The sequence below is a fragment of the Schistocerca nitens genome, chromosome 2 (assembly GCF_023898315.1).
Source record: "Schistocerca nitens isolate TAMUIC-IGC-003100 chromosome 2, iqSchNite1.1, whole genome shotgun sequence".
NCBI classification, from domain to species: Eukaryota; Metazoa; Arthropoda; class Insecta; order Orthoptera; family Acrididae; genus Schistocerca; species Schistocerca nitens.
In genome coordinates this window covers 1,028,291,504-1,028,310,551 of record NC_064615.1, presented here as the reverse complement: position 1 = coordinate 1,028,310,551, position 19,048 = coordinate 1,028,291,504, and the positions used below count along the sequence as shown (strand labels likewise).

The following is a 19,048-nucleotide window of genomic DNA, read 5'->3' as shown; positions in this document are numbered from 1 at the left end:
CGAAGTCTCTTATTAAGAAAAACCAGTTGCTGTGTTAATGAGAAATTTCCAGATCTTTCATTGAAAGCGACTGAATTTGCTCGTACTGCAGTGAAAACGTAATTTATTTTTTCCTACGAAGGAGTAGGTAAAAGGAGGCAAACAATACGTGAAAGCTGTAACGGAAATAATCTTTATATAATTCATTTCAAGGCTATTTAACGTGCTGGAATTTCAATGAAACATTCTTCCAGATAAATATTATATTTTTATCTCACAGTGAATCTCGTAACCTTAAAATCCTTAGCCACATGTAATACCACAGAATTAATTGACCATATAACATAACATTCATCGGGTTTTCTCTCCTCACAGTTTTTAATATCGACAGACCCTTCTCGCTCGCAAGTCATCGCTCAGCTTTCTTCAGTGCGGCCGTTCTGTTGCCTGACAGCCTGTAAAGAAAAACGGAGTCTCATGTAACGTTAATACTGTAAAAAAAATGTAGCTTTAACTTAGTGCTGTACGAAATTATTGCAACGTCGTGACTCAATGCATTATGGTGCGATTTGGAGCAAGCTGTAGAAAGCTACAGACGCAAGTAATACATGTAACATAAAGAGTAATGAAGAGTAGAAGCTATAGTAGCAAGAGGACAGTTTATTAGTTGATGAAAAGTAGAAGAAAAAAGTACAGATTACTGTCAGTTCATTATTTCGAACCTGGATGAGAAACGGCAACTGTGATTCAAACTATCGATTTACCTAGGTATGATACGTAACCGTTCGCTTTTTGAATCTGATACGATTTATTGTACCTTCTCAGACATCTTTTCTACTAATGCCGGCGTGTTACAAGGTTGCATTCTCTCTCCAGTACTGTTCAGTGCATACAGTAAACACGTTATGGAGGAGGTTCTTTCAGACCTGGTATGATGGCATCGTTGTAAGGGCAGGAAAATTAATAATCTCCAGTAAGGAGATGACATTCTGATAATTTTATTTTATTTATTTGTATGGCTAGGGGCCCCCGTCGGGCAGACCGTTCGCCGGGTGCCAGTCTTTCAATCTGATGCCACTTCGGTGACCTGCAGTCGATGAGGATGAAAGGATGATGATGAGGACAACACAACACCCAGTCCCTGAGCGGAGAAACTTCCCCGACCCAGACGGGAATCGAACCCGGGCCCAGGGGATTGACAATACGTCACGCTGGTCATGCAGCTACCGGGGACGGACTATTCTGATAACTGCAACAGACGAACATAAACTGGAAACCATCATGCGATGGCTGTTCGAATGACAGTTATAGTAGAAATGGCGACACACGAGGATTAGCGAAAAATAATGGAAAAGGCTAAAGACCTGCGCACCATTGTCTATGAAGGACCGCGAAAACACAAGCCACACGTGGTAGTATATGACGTGCCCATTACACTTACCGACGAGGAGTTTCTAGAAAGCCTTTACGAGCAAAATCTAAGCGCTGACACCACGAATGAAGACTTCGACAGAGAAGTCAAAAGAAGGTTTAAAATACGGCCTAAGGAAAGGGGTTTCAGTCAGCAGGTCCTGGAGGCCAGCCCACACCTGTACAGAGTCCTTACACGAAGGCAGATAGTCTACAAAGACATCGAATCACTCTCTGTGAAAGACTATACAGTAGAAAACCGATGTTTTAAGCGTTGTGACATAGGACTAACACCTGCAGAAACACCGACGTTCCGTGTGCCAAGTGCGGCAACCAAGGACACAAGCGCACTGAGTGCACGTCCGAGGTTTGCGTCTGCATCCCCTGCAAATACAGAGGCCGTGTCTGCAATAAAACTAAAGGAGGTGACTGTCAGACCCATAAAGAATTGCATGACCGGCTCCTGGACAGTACAGACCATGACAGCTAAAATCAACACACACACACAACAAACACGAACATCCAAGCCAATCACCCAAGACACATAAATGCAAATCACCGTCAACATTACAAAGAAAACAAATGCATCTTCTACCGGAGAAATACTACGATAATGAACTCATCCCGCCGCTGACACTCTCAACGGCATTACAGGATAGCTGTATTAATACGATAGAATATATAGATGACATGACAATCGGTGGCTCCATCCACTACGAGGTGGCAAAGCAAATCAAAAGACAATTACACAACTGGTTATCTTCCAAATAACATTAACGCAGAGGATATATGAGTTGGAAGATGCAACGATGTCAACGTGCGTCTAGAAATAACCACCACTACAAACATCAACAAAGACATTGTAACACATACAGTCAGTCCCACACAAACCACCACCATCGCCGACACCACACCAGCAACATCACCGACAAGTGAAAAACGTGTGAAGACAAAAACCATTGAAGAAGCGTGTGACAAAATGAAGTGTAACCGTATGACATCTCAAAGAGATCTTAAAATGTCCCCCAATCAGTGGCCAACACCAAACCACAATCCATATAGTAGCACCACAGAAACCGCAACGTAAACCAGCACCAACAGGAAGCCAGCTACACCTAATTACGATAATTTAGAACTTAACTTACTTTTAAGTAGGCTAGAGAAAAATGAGATACTGCAGACAGTGCAGTCGATGCTACTTAAATTGTACCATCCAAAGGGAGATTCTCTCTGTTTTCCAGTAACTGAGCAGACAGACAGAATCATCCTACGGACAGAGAATATTCCTAAATCAGCGGAGCCGCTGCTCGACCTCATGCTTCAGGTCTTCTGCCTGTACTTGGAGAAAATATATACAGATCATGTAAGAGCACACGGACGAACACATTTTGATTACTCACGGACAGGCAGTAAATGCTTTGTACACGTAAAACACCCAGAACACTTAAAAAATGAATATCTTACAACATAATACAAAAATCAGTACAACACTCAGCGCGGAAATCCCTAAAATAGCACAAGACTTGCAGGCAGACATCATGTGCTTACATGCCCAACTAATATGTCTACCAAAACAAGCTACTACAATAACAGACAGCAATGACTGTAAGGCTGCAATAGTAATTTTAAATAGAACTTACAACATAATTAAGGTACACAGTTTTGCAATCAACATTTAGTTATCATCGAGATAACTAATGGGAATGTTAGATGGGTGATTGCATCCATGTGCGCCCAATACAGCAATCAAATACAACTGTACGCAAACTACACCAGAGACGTAGTAATGTATGCCACAGGCAAAAAAAATAGTGACAAGTGGTGACATTAATTCCAGAGTGACCTCTGGAACTCAGATAGAACAGATGACAGAGAACGCATAATCACCCACCTAATACAAGAAAAACAATTACATGTAACGAACACGGAGGGACCTATACCAACATATGCAGGGTTCGATGGTACGAGCAGTAATATCGACTTTACGCTAGCAAATAATGCAGCAATGGCATTCGTAACAAAATGGACCGTACACAACAAAATAACCAGTAGTGATCACAATGTCATAACATACACACTGACTCACACTCGGAACACAACGACCAAATCACACACCAGACACTTATTGTTGCACAAAGCAGTCTGGAACAAATTCACGGAAATTATCCAACAACACGATCTAGAAAACATCAAACGAGGTATCGATTCAGAACACACAAGCTAACACAGGTAATACAACATGCACAAAACACATCAATACCGACAGCAAAGAGCACAAAACGCTCACCAGTACGATGGCTCAACGAACTCACGAGACTTGAACAAGATGCCAGACTCAAACGAAAATTATTTCAAAGGGCGATAAAAGATAGTGACAGGTTCAAATGGTTCAAATGGCTCTCAGCACTATGGGACTTAACATCTGAGGTCATCAGTCCCCTAGACTTAGAGCTACTTAAACCTAACTAACCTAAGGACATCACACACATCCATGCCCGATGCAGGATTCGAACCTGCGACCGTAGCGGACTCCCGGTTCCAGACTGTAGCGCCTAGAACTGCACGACCACTCCGGCCGGCATCAACCTGGCCCTACTCATAGGTAATACTATAACACAAACATAAGCCATGGCAATAATGATTGACATTGCCGGGGCATTCGATAATCTCTGGTGGCCCGCAATGTTTCAGAGGTTAAGACATCTGGAGGTGCCGCAATTACTGTACGACAGTTTCCTATGCTTCTGTAAAGACCGAGTAGCCGAATGGCAGATGCACAGCAGGAGAGTAATTAAAATAATTACCAAAGGCTGTCCTCAAGGGTCGATTTGCCGCCCCATCTTCTGGGACATAACAATCGAGCCCCTGCTACAACTTCTAAATGGGGATGAAAGGTCAGACGGAATTGTCGCCTACGCAGATGACCTATTAGTTGTAGTCACTGCAGACAGCAGAGCCCAGTTAAAAGAGAAATCCAGTGGAATACTACAAAGAATTACACAGTGGTGTCACAACAATAACCTCAGTATAGCCGAAAACAAAACAACATACACGTTACTGAAAGGATCACTCCAAAGGAATCCTTCAGTTAAAATCGGGGACACAAACATCAAACGAGCACACGTTACGCACTATCTTGGTGTACACATAAATGAGAAACTGAATTTCCACGATCACATAGGGCTAACAACAGACAAACTGGTGAGGCTACATTCAAAACAGTGCAGACTACCTCTACCAGTCATACGGACATACCACTGTGGGCTCTTCGAATCAGTACTCAGCTTCGCACCCAGCACGTGGGCACACAGAGTGAACCTGGTCACCAATAAAGCATCTGTCGGACGAGGGCAGAGAAGTGTTCTACTTGGCTATCTGGAGCCTTCGGCACCACCTCAGTGGATGCACTGTGTGGGTGCTCGGAATATGCTCCACAGATATCACGATCAAATACAGAGCTGCAAGGTATTGGTTAAAGATGGGGAGACTAGATAAGGTACATACAATAACTGGTGTGCCAATACAGACGATACGTCACCTTAAAAGTTGGCGTTTGGATACATGGCAAGGTGAGTGGGATGTAAGTGATAAGGGACGTAGACTGCGCGACTTCGTACCTGACATAAGGGAGCGGTTGAGAACGAAACATATCGATCTCAGTCGCGGTATGGTAGATTTCTTAACCAGACACGGACCTTACCCACGCACTTAAACCGTGTGAATCTGAGGCAGACACCTAAATGCACATGCGTGGAAGATGTCTTTTTCTGCGGACAGTACGCGAACAATAGACATAAACTTTACTTAGACTACACAGAAACAGATGAACAACAAAGCTTATTGACAAAGAGTATTTCAAAACAACACATGAAGAGTATCTCCGGACATTACATACCACACATGCCTGTATGCAGCGCAACAATAATCTCCGGAGGGTGGACAGCGAAATTTACAGTGACAGCGGAAACATTGACAATGAAGAGGAACAGGAGGAGGAAGCCGAGATGTGACAGTAAATAAGCATAAGGTGCTGGCGATCTAGCTAAGAAATCACCAAATGTTGTACACGGATCAGCACCTAAAGTTAATACATAGGATTAACAATACATAGGATTAGCGATACCAATAACCAGTTTTGTGTGTGTGTGTGTGTGACTTGCAATCAACAGCTCGAAAAAATCTTTCCGAGGTATTCACCATTAGTCACAATCGGTGATGGCACTAACAAATCTCTCCTTTATTCTATCATATTTTTATATTCTTCTTGAAAAAAAAAACAACAAAATTTTATTTATATTTCAACCTTAAATTACTGTTATTTTGAAAAGTTTTATTCTTTGTAAATGTAGTAGATAAAACAAAAGAAAACTGCAAAAAGGATGAAAAACGAAAATTGTAAGATGTACGACCTGTATTAAAATCTCTATAATTTGGCAATAAATAAACAACAAAAAAAAATGTCCGAACGAAGCACAGAATATGGTCCTGAAAGCAAGAACAGAAATACCAAAGTGATGACTGTAGATCGCTCTAATGACAACTGACCTGACATCACAATAATTGCTGGCTACGAGGTCGTATTTAGGATCTATTGTCACTGACACTGGAGATAAATTCGATTGCGAGAAATTCTACAGCAAATCTTGTTCGTACCTGGAAGGGCAGCGCCATCACTTCCAAGGCAAAGAAGACCCTCGTCCGAACTCTAATCTTCGCTATCGTGCCCTATGCAGCAGAAACTTGGACGACGAAGACGGTGGGTCGTCGCAAGACTGATGCTCTGGAATTGTAGTGTTATAGAAGATTACTTCGAATACCATGGGCAACACATCGTACTAATAAATCGATCGTCAAGCAGCTCGGCATGAGAAGAAGTGTCGACTCCTGTCAACCAAAATCAGTTGAAATGCACTGACGGAAAAAAATAACAACACCAAGAAGGTATTGTGCGACACAAGCGAAACTTGTAGGCGCGTTTCTATGTCTGATAGATGACGTCTATTCGAATTTCGCGGCACTATGAGGATGTAAATCAGGTTTGCGTTAAATACATGCTGTAACGGTCGTGAGCGTTAGTTACCTTTGAGACTGGACTGGTGAGTTGATGTTACTCAAGAACGCCTTTAAGGAGACTAAGAAGCCATTGTCAACACTGCGTTTGAACGAGGTTGCGTAATAGGGCTACGAGAAGATGGATGTTCCTTCCGTGATACTGCAGAACGACGTGGCAGGAATGTAGTCTCTGTTCGTGATGACTGGCAGCAGCGGTGGTCACTGGAACGTACAGTCGCAAGAAGACAGTGCTCCGGATGGCTGTGTGGCACTGACGAAAAGGAAGACCATCGTGTTCGGCGTATCGCTCTGGGGCATCATACTGCAACTGCAGCAGCAATTTGAGCAGAAGTTGACACTACAGTACGCTACATCTGTTACTGCAAGGGCGGTTCCGAGCCATATGCCCTGTAGCGTGCATTCCATTGACCCCAAACCACCACCATCAGCGACTTCAGTGGTACCAAGTGAGAGTTCGTTGGAGGGCAGGATAGGTCTGTTATGTATTCTGATGAAAGCTGGTTCTGCCCTGGTGCCGGTGACGGCAGTCTGTTCTTCAGGAGGAGGCCAGCTGAGGCCATGGAATCAACCTGTCTGCAAAGTAAATACAGTGGGTCTACACCTGGAGTTATGGTCTCGGGTTCGATTTCATATGACAGCAGGAGCACTCTGCTGGTTATCTCACGCACCCTGTTTGAAAAACTGCAGTTCAGCCTGGTGATTCGACCTGTTGTGCTGCCATTCATGAACAGCGTACCAGGGGATATTTTCCAACAGGAAAACGCTCGCCCACATAACCATGTTGTAACCCGACATACTCTACTGAGTGTCGACATGTTGCCTTTGCCTGTTCGATCATCAGATCTGTCTCCAACCGAGCATATATGGGACATCATCGGACGACAACTTCAGCGTCATCCCGAACAGCGTTAATTGTCTCTGTATTGTCCGACCAACTGGAACAGGCAGGGAACACCATCCCACAAATTGACATCTGCGCAACACACTGCATGTACGTTTGCACGCTTGCATTGAACATTCTGGTGGTTACACTGGTTATTAACGTACTAGCATTTCGCATTTTCAATAGTTTATTTCGCACTTACATTAACCTGTGATCCAGCAACGTTAATCACTTGAATGTGTTACCTAGACAAATGTATCCCCGAAATTTCATTACTCTACATTAATTATTTTCCCGTCAGTATATTTGGTCACATTGCCAGAAGGCAAGATGCGATGGAAAGAACTATTATACAGGGAACAGTCGACGGCCGAAGACGTAGAGGACGCACCATTGCGGTGGATAGCCCAGATTAAAAGCCTGACCGAGGTGGGCTTGCAGCCAGCAGGTCAACATGCCCAAGTCAGTGCTTCGTGGAGGTAGGTCGTCGAGGGGCTTACCACGTGATGCAACTAAACCCTCGCGAAGAGTTAGACTAAAGAGAGGGAAGTAGTTTTCGAGCCACAGCATGCTCGTCACCAGCTGGAGGTATTACAGGAATATTATTTTTGGATCCCGTGCAGCTACACGCTAGATTCGTGGTGATTTTATTGCATCTTAGGATCAAAGTAAACAAAAATTAAAGTGCATCTGTGTGTGTGTGTGTGTGTGTGTGTGTGTTAGAGAGAGAGAGAGACAAAGAGAGAGAGAGAGATGGAATTTTTCATGGATATCAAGATGCCATGCTATCACCATGACACCGGCGTCTAGCGGCAAATGCTCCAGAAAATAACGTACCTGTAATACCTCCGTCTGGCGATGAGCCGGCAGCTGGTGGGTCGAACTACACTACTGTTGGGGAAAATTGGAACACCAAGAGCGAAAGTTGTGATCACAATGAAATTTATTCCATTGCTTAGCGACATGACACTGAAGAAATGGTTCAAATGGCTCTAAGCACTATGGGACTTATCATATGAGGCCATCAGTCCCCTAGACTTAGAACTACTTAAACCCAACTAACCTAAGGACGTCACACACATCCATGCCCCAGGCAGGATTCGAACCTGCGACCGTAGCAGCAGCGCGGTTTCGGACTGAGGCGCCTAGAACCGCTCGGCTTGCTGACACTACACAAATGATGAGAATTACAGACCTTTAAATGCACTATGGCCAGGCACCTCTTTCCCACTAGGCACGCGCCCAGGGCTCCGCGATCGACAGGGGCCCCCAAGTTCCTACCAGATCACCAAACGATAACCGATATTTACTCGTATTATCGTACAACAAATACATTTCGAAAAAATCGAACGATCATGACAGTTCGGCACGGAGCGAACAGTGACGTAAAATTAAACGTGACCGACCGACTTAAATAAACCGACTCGACGATCGGAAATTCACCTGTATTTGGCTGCGGTGTTGTGGCGTTTGTTTTGTTTGTAGTTCTTACTGACTCTGCTCTGACGTATTCTTTGATTAAATCGTCGTTTGCGCGTTTTGTTTTGTGTTAGCGACTGGAACAATAAAAGTGTCGAAAGAAAATGGTGGTTGTATTCGCCTTCCAAAAACTCTGTATTTTGTTTTTCATGCTGCTTATTTAACCCTTCTGATGTAAAACTATACTCTCCGAGAGGATGTAATGATTGGAAGCACATGAAAAAACATGAAAATAGCCCAGCACATAGGCAATCCATGATGACTTATCTGGCACGAAGCAAAGCTGTTGGTAGAATAGATAGAGACTTATTATCTCAACATCAAAAAGAAGTGGATTACTAGAGATATGTAATTAAACGGATTGTGGCTGTTGGAAAATTTCTGACATCGAGAGGGCTTCCAGTTCGCGGTGACAATGAAATTCGAGGATCTCCCAACAATGGAAACTATTTGGGATGTACGGAATTACTGAGTGAATTCAATCCATTTATTGCAGATAACTTACAAAAATTCGGGAATCCTGGAAAAGTAACACTTCTCATTTATCAGCCAATATCTGCAATGAGTATATTGACGTCATGGGATAAAAGCTCCTAAAAATTATAAATGAAATTAGCAAAATATTTTTCTATTAGCGTTGACAGTAGGCCTGGTGTGTCTCATGTTGAGCAGCTAACTTTTTTAATTCGACCGTTTTCCTGTTGACAGGTTCCTGGCATTTATACCTATTAAAGACCATAAGTCAGAGTATTTAGCGGAAACCATCCTGAATTTTTTTGGATAATCATGATATTCCCATAAAAGATTGCAGAGAACAAAGCTAAGACAATGCTTCAAATATGTCGAGGAAATATACTGGTTTACAAGCAAGAATAAAGGAGAAATGTGAATTTGCCACCTTTGTACCATGTGCGGGACATTCACTAACCTTGGTAGGTATCCAAGCTGCTGGGTGTGTATCAGAGCCAACAACGTTTTGGAAATGGTTCAGAAAGTGTACAACATTTTGGCGAGCTCTACCCACCGAAGAAATATATTAACAGAGCATTTAGATTAAAAACAAGTTGTTACAAATATTTCACAAACCAGATGGTCAGCCCGATCTGATACGGTAAGCGCCTTGCATTAAGGTCATAGCCGGCCGCGGTGGTCTAGCGGTTCTGGCGCTGCAGTCCGGAACCGCGGGACTGCTGCGGTCGCAGGTTCGAATCCTGCCTCGGGCATGGGTGTGTGTGATGTCCTTAGGTTAGTTAGGTTTAAGTAGTTCTAAGTTCTAGGGGACTTATGACCTAAGATGTTGAGTCCCATAGTGCTCAGAGCCATTTTTATTAAGGCCATAAACAAATTATAGAAACTTTGATGTCCATCGCAGAAGATACAGAACAGGCAAAACAAACCAGAGACGAAAGCCTTAGTCTATCCAAAAAAAATAGAAAGCTAAAATTTATTATATTAACGGAAATTTGGAGCTCTATATTGGAAAGAATATAAAAAACAAGCAATTACCTTCAGAAAGAAACAATAACACTGCACGTTACAACTATTTGTTCGCTTCACTTGATGATTTTATCATTTACCTCAGGGATAAATTTGACTCCGAATCGTCCGCCAAAGAAAGCAACCCGCAATCTGATTACATGGACCTATCTCAAAGAACATAATGTAGAAGCTCACCCCAGAGGTTTTTTGATGGCTCTGCACCGTCAACCAAATTGAATGGAAAAAGAGAAATTCAAAGTAGAAACCATACTTCCCATAATTGATACCTTGAGCGTTCATCTAAAACAACGATTAAGTTCGTATGAGAACAGTAGTCAACGCTTTGGTTTATTTTTTTCGCTTGCAAACTCTGAATTTCGAAGAGCTGAGACAAAGTTGGAAAGAATTTCCTGAAATTTATTTATGAGGACGTTAACGAGCAAGAGTTAGAAACGGAATGTCTGCATTTAACAGAATACTTGAAAATTGTTCATAATACAAATGGGGGAACTAATAGTATATTGGAAAAATATCACCTTTTGAAAGAAAACAAAACTGAACACACATTTCCAAACGTAGAAAATGCATTGAGAATCTTTTTAAGCATGATGGAACCAACTGCAGTGCGGAACGCTCCTTCTCCAAATTGAAAAGAATAAAAAAGTATACTCAAAAATAAAGACTTTGAACAAGTGATTAACGATTTTGCCCATCTCAAATCTAGAAGGATACCTCTTCAATCAACAGAGATTTTTAGGCACTAACCTGTGAATGCTAAAAGAGTTACTTTTGTAATTTATATTACATTACCTATTCATTTAATGTGGCTATAAAGAAATAAAAATATACAGGGTGTTACAAAAAGGTACGCCCAAACTTTCAGGAAACATTCCTGACACACAAAGAAAGAAAATATGTTATGTGGACATGTGTCCGGAAACGCTTACTTTCCATGTTAGAGCTCATTTTATTACTTCTCTTCAAATCACATTAATCATGGAGTGGAAACACGCAGCAACGGAACGTACCAGCGTGACTTCAAACACTTTGTTGCAGGAAATGTTCAAAATGTCCTCCGTTAGCGAGGATACATGCATCCATCCTCCGTCGCATGCAATCCCTGATGCGCTCATGCAGCCCTGGAGAATGGCGTATTGTATCACAGCCGTCCACACCACGAGCACGAAGAGTCTCTACATTTTGTACCGGGGTTGCGTAGACAATAGCTTTCAAATGCCCCCATAAATGAAAGTCAACAGGGTTGAGGTCAGGAGAGCGTGGAGGCCATGGAATTGGTCCGCCTCTACCAATCCATCGGTCACCGAATCTGTTGTTGAGAAGCGTACGAACACTTCGACTGAAATGTGCAGGAGCTCCATCGTGCATGAACCACAGGTTGTGTCGTACTTGTAAAGGCACATGTTCTAGCAGCACAGGTAGAGTATCCCGTATGAAATCATGATAACGTGCTCCATTGAGCGTAGGTGGAAGAACATGGGGCCCAATCAAGACATCACCAACAATGCCTGCCCAAACGTTCACAGAAAATCTGTGTTGATGACGTGATTGCACAATTGCGTCCGGATTCTCGTCAGCCCACACATGTTAATTGTGAAAATTTACAAATATGATCACGTTGGAATGAAGCCTTATCCGTAAAGAGAACATTTGCACTGAAATGAGGATTGACACATTGTGGGATGAACCATTCGCAGAAGTGTACCCGTGGAGGCCAATCAGCTGCTGATAGTGCCTGCACACGCTGTACATGGTACGGAAACAACTGGTTCTCTCGTAGCACTCTCCATACAGTGACGTGGTCAACGTTACCTTGTACAGCAGCAACTTCTCTGACGCTGACATTAGGGTTATCGTCAACTGCACGAAGAATTGCCTCGTCCATTGCAGGTGTCCTCGTCGTTCTAGGTCTTCCCCAGTCGCGAGTCATGGGCTGGAATGTTCCGTGCTCCTTAAGACGCCGATCAATTGCTTCGAACGTCTTCCTGTCGGGACACCTTCGTTCTGGAAACCTGTCTCGATAGAAACGTACTGCGCCACGGCTATTGCCCCGTGCTAATCCATACATCAAATGGGCATCTGCCAACTCTGCATTTGTAAACATTGCACTGACTGCAAAACCACGTTCGTGATGAACACTAACCTGTTGATGCTACGTACTGATGTGCTTGATGCTAGTACTGTAGAGCAATGAGTCGCATGTCAACACAATCACCGAAGTCAACATTACCTTCCTTCAATTGGGCCAACTGGCGGTGAATCGAGGAAGCACAGTACATACTGACGAAACTAAAATGAGCTCTAACATGGAAAGTAAGCGTTTCCGGACACATGTCCACATAACATATTTTCTTTCTTTGTGTGTGAGGAATGTTTCCTGAAAGTTTGGCCGTACCTTTTTGTAACACCCTGTATACAGAACCTCGTTTATCAATTTCTTTGTCAATTCTAACAAAATAGTCATTGGGGCCATAATGTGCCCAGCGCCTCCAATAGGTTAAAGACGGTCCTGACTGTGACTGCGGAAATTCGGTACGGTGGAGCGTCACAATGTGCTGTTGTCAGAGCAGCTACACGTCGTGGCTTGGAATCAAAGAGCACCTGAAAATGCTACTGGGGAATACTCTGCCATGTGGTGTTACGCGCTTCCACAAAGTATCAACTGTAGCTGCTGGAGAACCTGAACGAACAAGCTGCCGACCGACCATATCCCAGCCACGTTCGATGGGCGACATGTCAGGCGAACGGACCGGCCAGGGAAGCAATGGTACATAACGTTCTTCGAAAAAGGTTGCACAAACCTCGTCACAGGCGGCCATGCATTGTCCTGTTGAAATATGGTATGTGGTACGGCCTACAGGAGGGGCAGTGCCTCGGACTGTAAAATATCCGTGATGTAGCGGTAGCTGCTCAGATTGCCCTCAAGACGTAGGTGGCGAGATGGCGTGTTACATGCAGCAACGCCCCAAACCATCACACCTGGTATTTATCCGCTATGCCGCTCAACAGTCGCCGGCCGAAGTGGCCGTGCGGTTAAAGGCGCTGCAGTCTGGAACCGCAAGACCGCTACGGTCGCAGGTTCGAATCCTGCCTCGGGCATGGATGTTTGTGATGTCCTTAGGTTAGTTAGGTTTAACTAGTTCTAAGTTCTAGGGGACTAATGACCTCAGCAGTTGAGTCCCATAGTGCTCAGAGCCATTTGAACCATTTTTTGCTCAACAGTCTGCCCAATCGCGTTCACCACAGCGGCACCGAACGCTTTTGCGGCCATCACTGTAGGGCAAGTTGAAGCCGGACTCGTCCGGAAACACTACATTTTGCCACTCAGCGCGCCAGTGTCGACGTTCACACGCCCATTGCAGTTAGTGGGTTCTAGTCAATGGAAGGCGACGCATTGACATGCATGCTACCCGTCCACCCCGCATAAGACACCGTCGAACCGTCGACGCAGACATGTCCACACCAGTTGCAGTGCCCCAACATCGCGCCAAGTCTGCGGACGAAACTGTTCTGTCCGTCACGGCCAAACGGACTACCTCGCGCTGTGGTCGCATTGTGTCGTCCAGCACCCTATTGGCGCCGTGTACGGCACCTTCTCTCCTCTGGTTCCACATACACCTCGATCTCTAAGCAGCGTACCCTGTACGAGCCGCAATGTCAAGGAACGACAGGGCCGCCCCTCGGTAAGTGATCATTTTTGCCCCCTCCGAACGCACTCACATGCCGATATTCCACCCTGTGATCTCGGCGAGGCATAGTGGCACTTGGTTACACGTTTTCACTTCGTATGATAGTTCCGCATCGACTGAGCGTTACGTGACACTGACCTGGTCGCTCACACAAGAGAGGGAGGCGTACGGGCCTACGTGCACGCCACCTCTCTGCCATGTAAGTGGCTTATTGTGGTTCCACTGTTCTATTTTTCCTCTTATCATGGCTTGTTACAGACAATTGCTTCTTACAAGGTAAACACCCCATGCCCCCCTCCCCTCAGATTTAGTGGTAAAATAGCCCAGTGGATAGAGCGTCAAAAAGTGAACACAGATCAAGCATGAAAACAGGGAGTACGTGTACTGAACTGTGAAAAAAGGTGTAAAATGAAAACAGTGAATGGTCCACACTCAGCATATACAAAATCGAGCCAATGTGGACAGCCACGGCGTTGTGGTTATGTGGCTCCGGTGGTGAACTGTGAAGGGGGAGATACGTGTTCAGATCTCCCGCTAGCCCTTTTTTCCACAAAACTATGAACTGTCCGTCAACGTGTCTGTTCGCTGTATTCAAATTGGTGTCTGTGCCGTAGTGTAATGTCCGATTGCAACAGCGTATTGTAAGCAAGGGACCTCCAGGCAGACGTACTTACGTACATACATACGTGCCTCTTATTTGTTCTACACAAGTATCACATGTTACGACACTTGCGTTCCGTTTTGGAAGTTTTGACTCTTGAATTCCTTTTTGAAGTTCAAAAAATGGTTCAAATGGCTCTGAGCGCTATGGGACTTAACTGCTACGGTCATCAGTCCCCTAGAACTTAGAACTACTTAAACCTAACTAACCTAAGGACAGCACACAACACCCAGCCATCACGAGGCAGAGAAAATCCCTGACCCCGCCGGGAATCGAACCCGGGAACCCGGGCGTGGGAAGCGAGAACGCTACCGCACGACCACGAGATGCGGGCTTTTGAAGTTCACACCTGTCATCTGTTGTTTTCATTTCTGTGAGAGGTGTATGCGACATTTCGCCTGCTCTCACTATTCATCACATTTACTTGCGACTTATAATCTGCAATCAGTGCATAGTATGACAATTGCCAAGACTCCAGTAGGAGTACAGACACGTAAATGAACGGACGGAAAATTCATAATTTTACGAAGAAAATGGGACACGAGAAAGATTTTGCAAGCCAACCCCGTGACCATACAACAACGACACCATAGTTCTTGCAGTCCACTCCGTGTTATACATCTTGAGTTAGGACCGTTCACTGATGGTATTTTGCTTCTTTTTTCACAGTTCAGTACACGTTCTTCCTGTCTTCATTCCTGATGTGTGTTCAGTTTTTCTGTATATATTTTTATTTCTTTGCAAAAAAAATGGTTCAAATGGCTCTGAGCACTATGGGACTTATCATCTGAGGTCATCAGTCCCCTAGAACTTAGAACTACTTAAACCTACCTAACCTAAGGACATGACACACATCCATGCCCGAGGCAGGATTCGAACCTTCGACCGTAGCAGTCGCGCGGCTCCAAACTGATGCGCCTAGAACCGCTCGGCCACTCCGGCCGGCTATTTCTTTACAGTCACGTTAAATGAATAGGTAATATAATATAATCCACAAAAGTAACTCTTTTAGCATTCACTAGGCCATTGTACCACTAAACCTGAGGGGGATGTGATGGCGAGTTTCCCTTACGAGTGTTTCACTTTTTGTAAACAATAGCGTAGTTATTGGCACAATAATTCGTCTGACATTCAAAAAACGACTGGTTGTACATCTTACCTACATAAACCGCCTGATTACAGTCAGATGGATTTAAACCGAGGGTACTGGCAGCAAAAATGGGCGCGATAGATGAAGTGCAAGAAGGAGAGAGAGATGAAAATGATGGGGACACAGATAATGAAGATGGGAACAGGACAGATACCTGAGTCTTTGAGAAAAGATAAGAGAGCAAAGGCGCAACGGAGAGAAAATGGTAACGTTTGTTTTACTGTGGAACCGCGCGAACGCCACGGTCGCGCGTTCGAATCCGAACCTCGGGCATGGATGTGTGTGATCTCCTTAGGTTAGTTAGGTTTAAGTAGTTCTAAGTTCTAGTGCTCAGAGCCATTTTTTTCGTTTTACTGTTTGACAGAGAGCACACTCCAAATTACACACACTCCAGATTACTTTCTATGACTGCCTTTTCTGATTTCCTGCCATTCAAATGTAAGTAACCTACCTCGGTAATGTGCTCGATGATGGACATGGACTCCTGCATGCTGCACAGGTCAGACACCTCGAAAGGAACGCCGAAGTGCTGGCACTGGTTGGGCTGCAGCCCAGGGTCCTCGCCCAGGAAGCGGAACTCGGGGTCGAAGGCGGGCGTCTCCGCCGCCTCGGCGCCGCCCGCAGACGCCGGCTGCGGGGGCGTGCGCTCGGCCAGCAGCTCCTGCAGCTCCGGCCACGTGAACAGCGGCGTCTTGGCCGACCGCTCCGTCAGCGGGCCCACGTCCACCAGCGTCACCTTGCCGCGGCCCTCTCGCACCACGTCCAGCGTGTCTGCACACCGACCAGACCACACTCCAACACATATAAATCGGAGAGTTGGAGGGGGGGTGGGGGAGGAGACAAGGAAAGAGAAGGGAAGGAATTGATAATATCAACTGAATCGAGACTTTGCGCGGAATCAACGGCGACGAGTACAAACGTGTGCCGGACAGGGATCTTAGTTACATCGTAAGACCATGCTCTGAGGAAATTGTTAGTTTTCAGTTAAGCATTATTAACGAAGTTTAGCAAATAAATACATCATAATGGTATCCCTTTTGAACTTTATTCCGAATAATATAGCTTCCCGCTTCGTCACTTAGAATCACAGGAAGTAGAATTGCACTTTACAGAGAACTCGACGGCGTTGATACTGGACATGAACTTCGAGAGAGTCAGGTAGAAGGAACCCTACACGACGACTCACTAAGGTAGCCGAGGACTGACCGTCTTAATTACCGCAAAACTCGGCTGAAAAAGCACGGCCATTCATACTGTGAACCTCTTATACCATCATTACGGACTCATTGGCTAAACTGAGATATTTCTGGAGGTTTAGTACAAGTGGGGTGGGGGAGAATGGGGGTTCTAGCAGCATTGAAAGAAGGTGCCCACCCTTTATGACAGCTTGAGCTCTGCTCGGTACACTCTCAATAATCTGTCTGAATGTTTGTAGAGAAGTGGCAGCCCACTCCTCCCGAAGAGCCGAAAGCAGAGAAGGTAGTACCAGTTCGTCTGGAGCGAAATCGACGTTCTAACTCATTCAACAGCTGTTCCTTTCGGTTCGGATCGGGACTCTGGGCAGGCCAGTACATTTCAGGAATATTACTGTCCACAGACTATCGCTTCATAATTGTTGCTTTGTGATAGGGTGCACTGTCGTACAGATACAAACATTCACCATCTCAGAACTGTTCCTCCACTGTACTCAGTACACAGTGCTGTAAAAAGTGTTAATATCCTTTCGCACTTAGCGTTTCCTTATGCATAATATCAGGACCGCAACCTAACCACGGATCGCTTAGTTGCGAGAAAACCGTAGGCCACCAAAGGTTATCCAAGGAGCCCCCTATATCCACCATTATAACTACAGTATATTTCCTACATGTGCCGACCTCTACACGTATAGCCCCGTTACTGACGTCATCAACAGATTTCATCACTCTGAATTCAAACTGACAGCCGGTGAAGCTCGCTGTGAGCCCACAATCGGTCACACAGAAGCCTCTCATGGGCTTTAACTACATTGTTCAAAATGCGTACCTCTTGGGATCTGTTGAGTCTTTATCACTTTCTGTTTTAATATATACTGCTCATACTGTTTACAGATCTGCGGAATATGCTCATCAAAAGTGAGTCATGAAGTACGAAAAAAAAAGGTTACAGATGAATGATGCCGAAATCGAACAGCGCAATATGGTTAGTACATATCGTTAATGACGAAACGTAAGTCAAAAAGTTGCCCCTAAATGTTAGAATAATCTAGTGTTATTATATACTGTATACAAGGACATAAATGTATGGCTGAAAAACTTACAAGTTTCCAGTGGTGCCTTCTTATGTATATTTCTTCTGTAAAACTGGACTAAATCGTCCAGTATTTCGAACTTCAATTTTTGTATGTGCTCATAGTACGACGTACAGTCTCGCTGTGAAATTGCTGAAACAGTGAAACAGTTTACTTTTTTATATTTCAACATTACGCATATAAGTGAAAATATGTTTTATCAGAATATCAGGACTACACACAATCGATATTTCACTTGTAACTTGCGATAAATATATACGACATACATATATACCATTTTAATGTATGGTAACGTAATTTCTCAGATAACCTACCGATCAACTGGTTTTGGATAACAAAGCATCTGTATTCCGTTCCTGGATGGATGTCTTTCCACTGCTTTAGCACTACGTAATAACCACTGCCACCGCTGCTTTGTCCACCCTGTAATTTCAGCACATGTTACACTTCACCCACTATCATTTTACTAGACCAGAGGACATGCAACCGCTTTCAAATACATTTGAAAACTTGGTATACTGTCAACATGCGAAAATACGTGACAAATAAAGCCCCATTTTATTTTCCTTTCAACATATTTGTTCCTATGGGGTACAATTAGGTGACAGTATCAATCAAAATTTCTTTTACGTACACTGTTTTTCTACACAGTGTCTGCCATGTTCTACAGCCTTAAAATGTTCAAATGTGTGTGAAATCTTATCGGACGTAACTGTTAAGGTCATCAGTCCCTAAGCTTACACACTACTTAACCTAAATTATCCTAATGACAAACACACACACACCCATGCACGAGGGAGGACTCGAACCTCCACCGGGACCAGCCGCACAGTCCATGACTGCAGCGCCTTGGACCGCTCGGCTAATCCCGCGCGGCTCTACAGCCTTACCTCAGCCTTGCGTAGAGCATGTCTTCCCTGTTGGTAAAAGCTCTTCTCTT

At 44.4% G+C, this 19,048-nt stretch overlaps 1 protein-coding gene across 1 annotated transcript in view; it reads right to left on the bottom strand.

The window, feature by feature from the left end:
- Positions 1-240: 240 nt before the first annotated feature.
- Positions 241-19,048, bottom strand: part of LOC126237379 (cell division cycle protein 123 homolog) — a 127,926-nt gene continuing 109,118 nt past the window's right edge. The window contains exons 5-8 of the mRNA XM_049947462.1: positions 18,423-18,531; positions 18,118-18,240; positions 16,273-16,592; positions 241-434 (exon numbers count right to left, since the gene is read on the bottom strand). Coding sequence (XP_049803419.1) covers positions 396-434; positions 16,273-16,592; positions 18,118-18,240; positions 18,423-18,531 — 591 coding nt within the window. The 3' untranslated portion in view covers positions 241-395. The remainder of the gene's footprint in view (positions 435-16,272; positions 16,593-18,117; positions 18,241-18,422; positions 18,532-19,048) is intronic.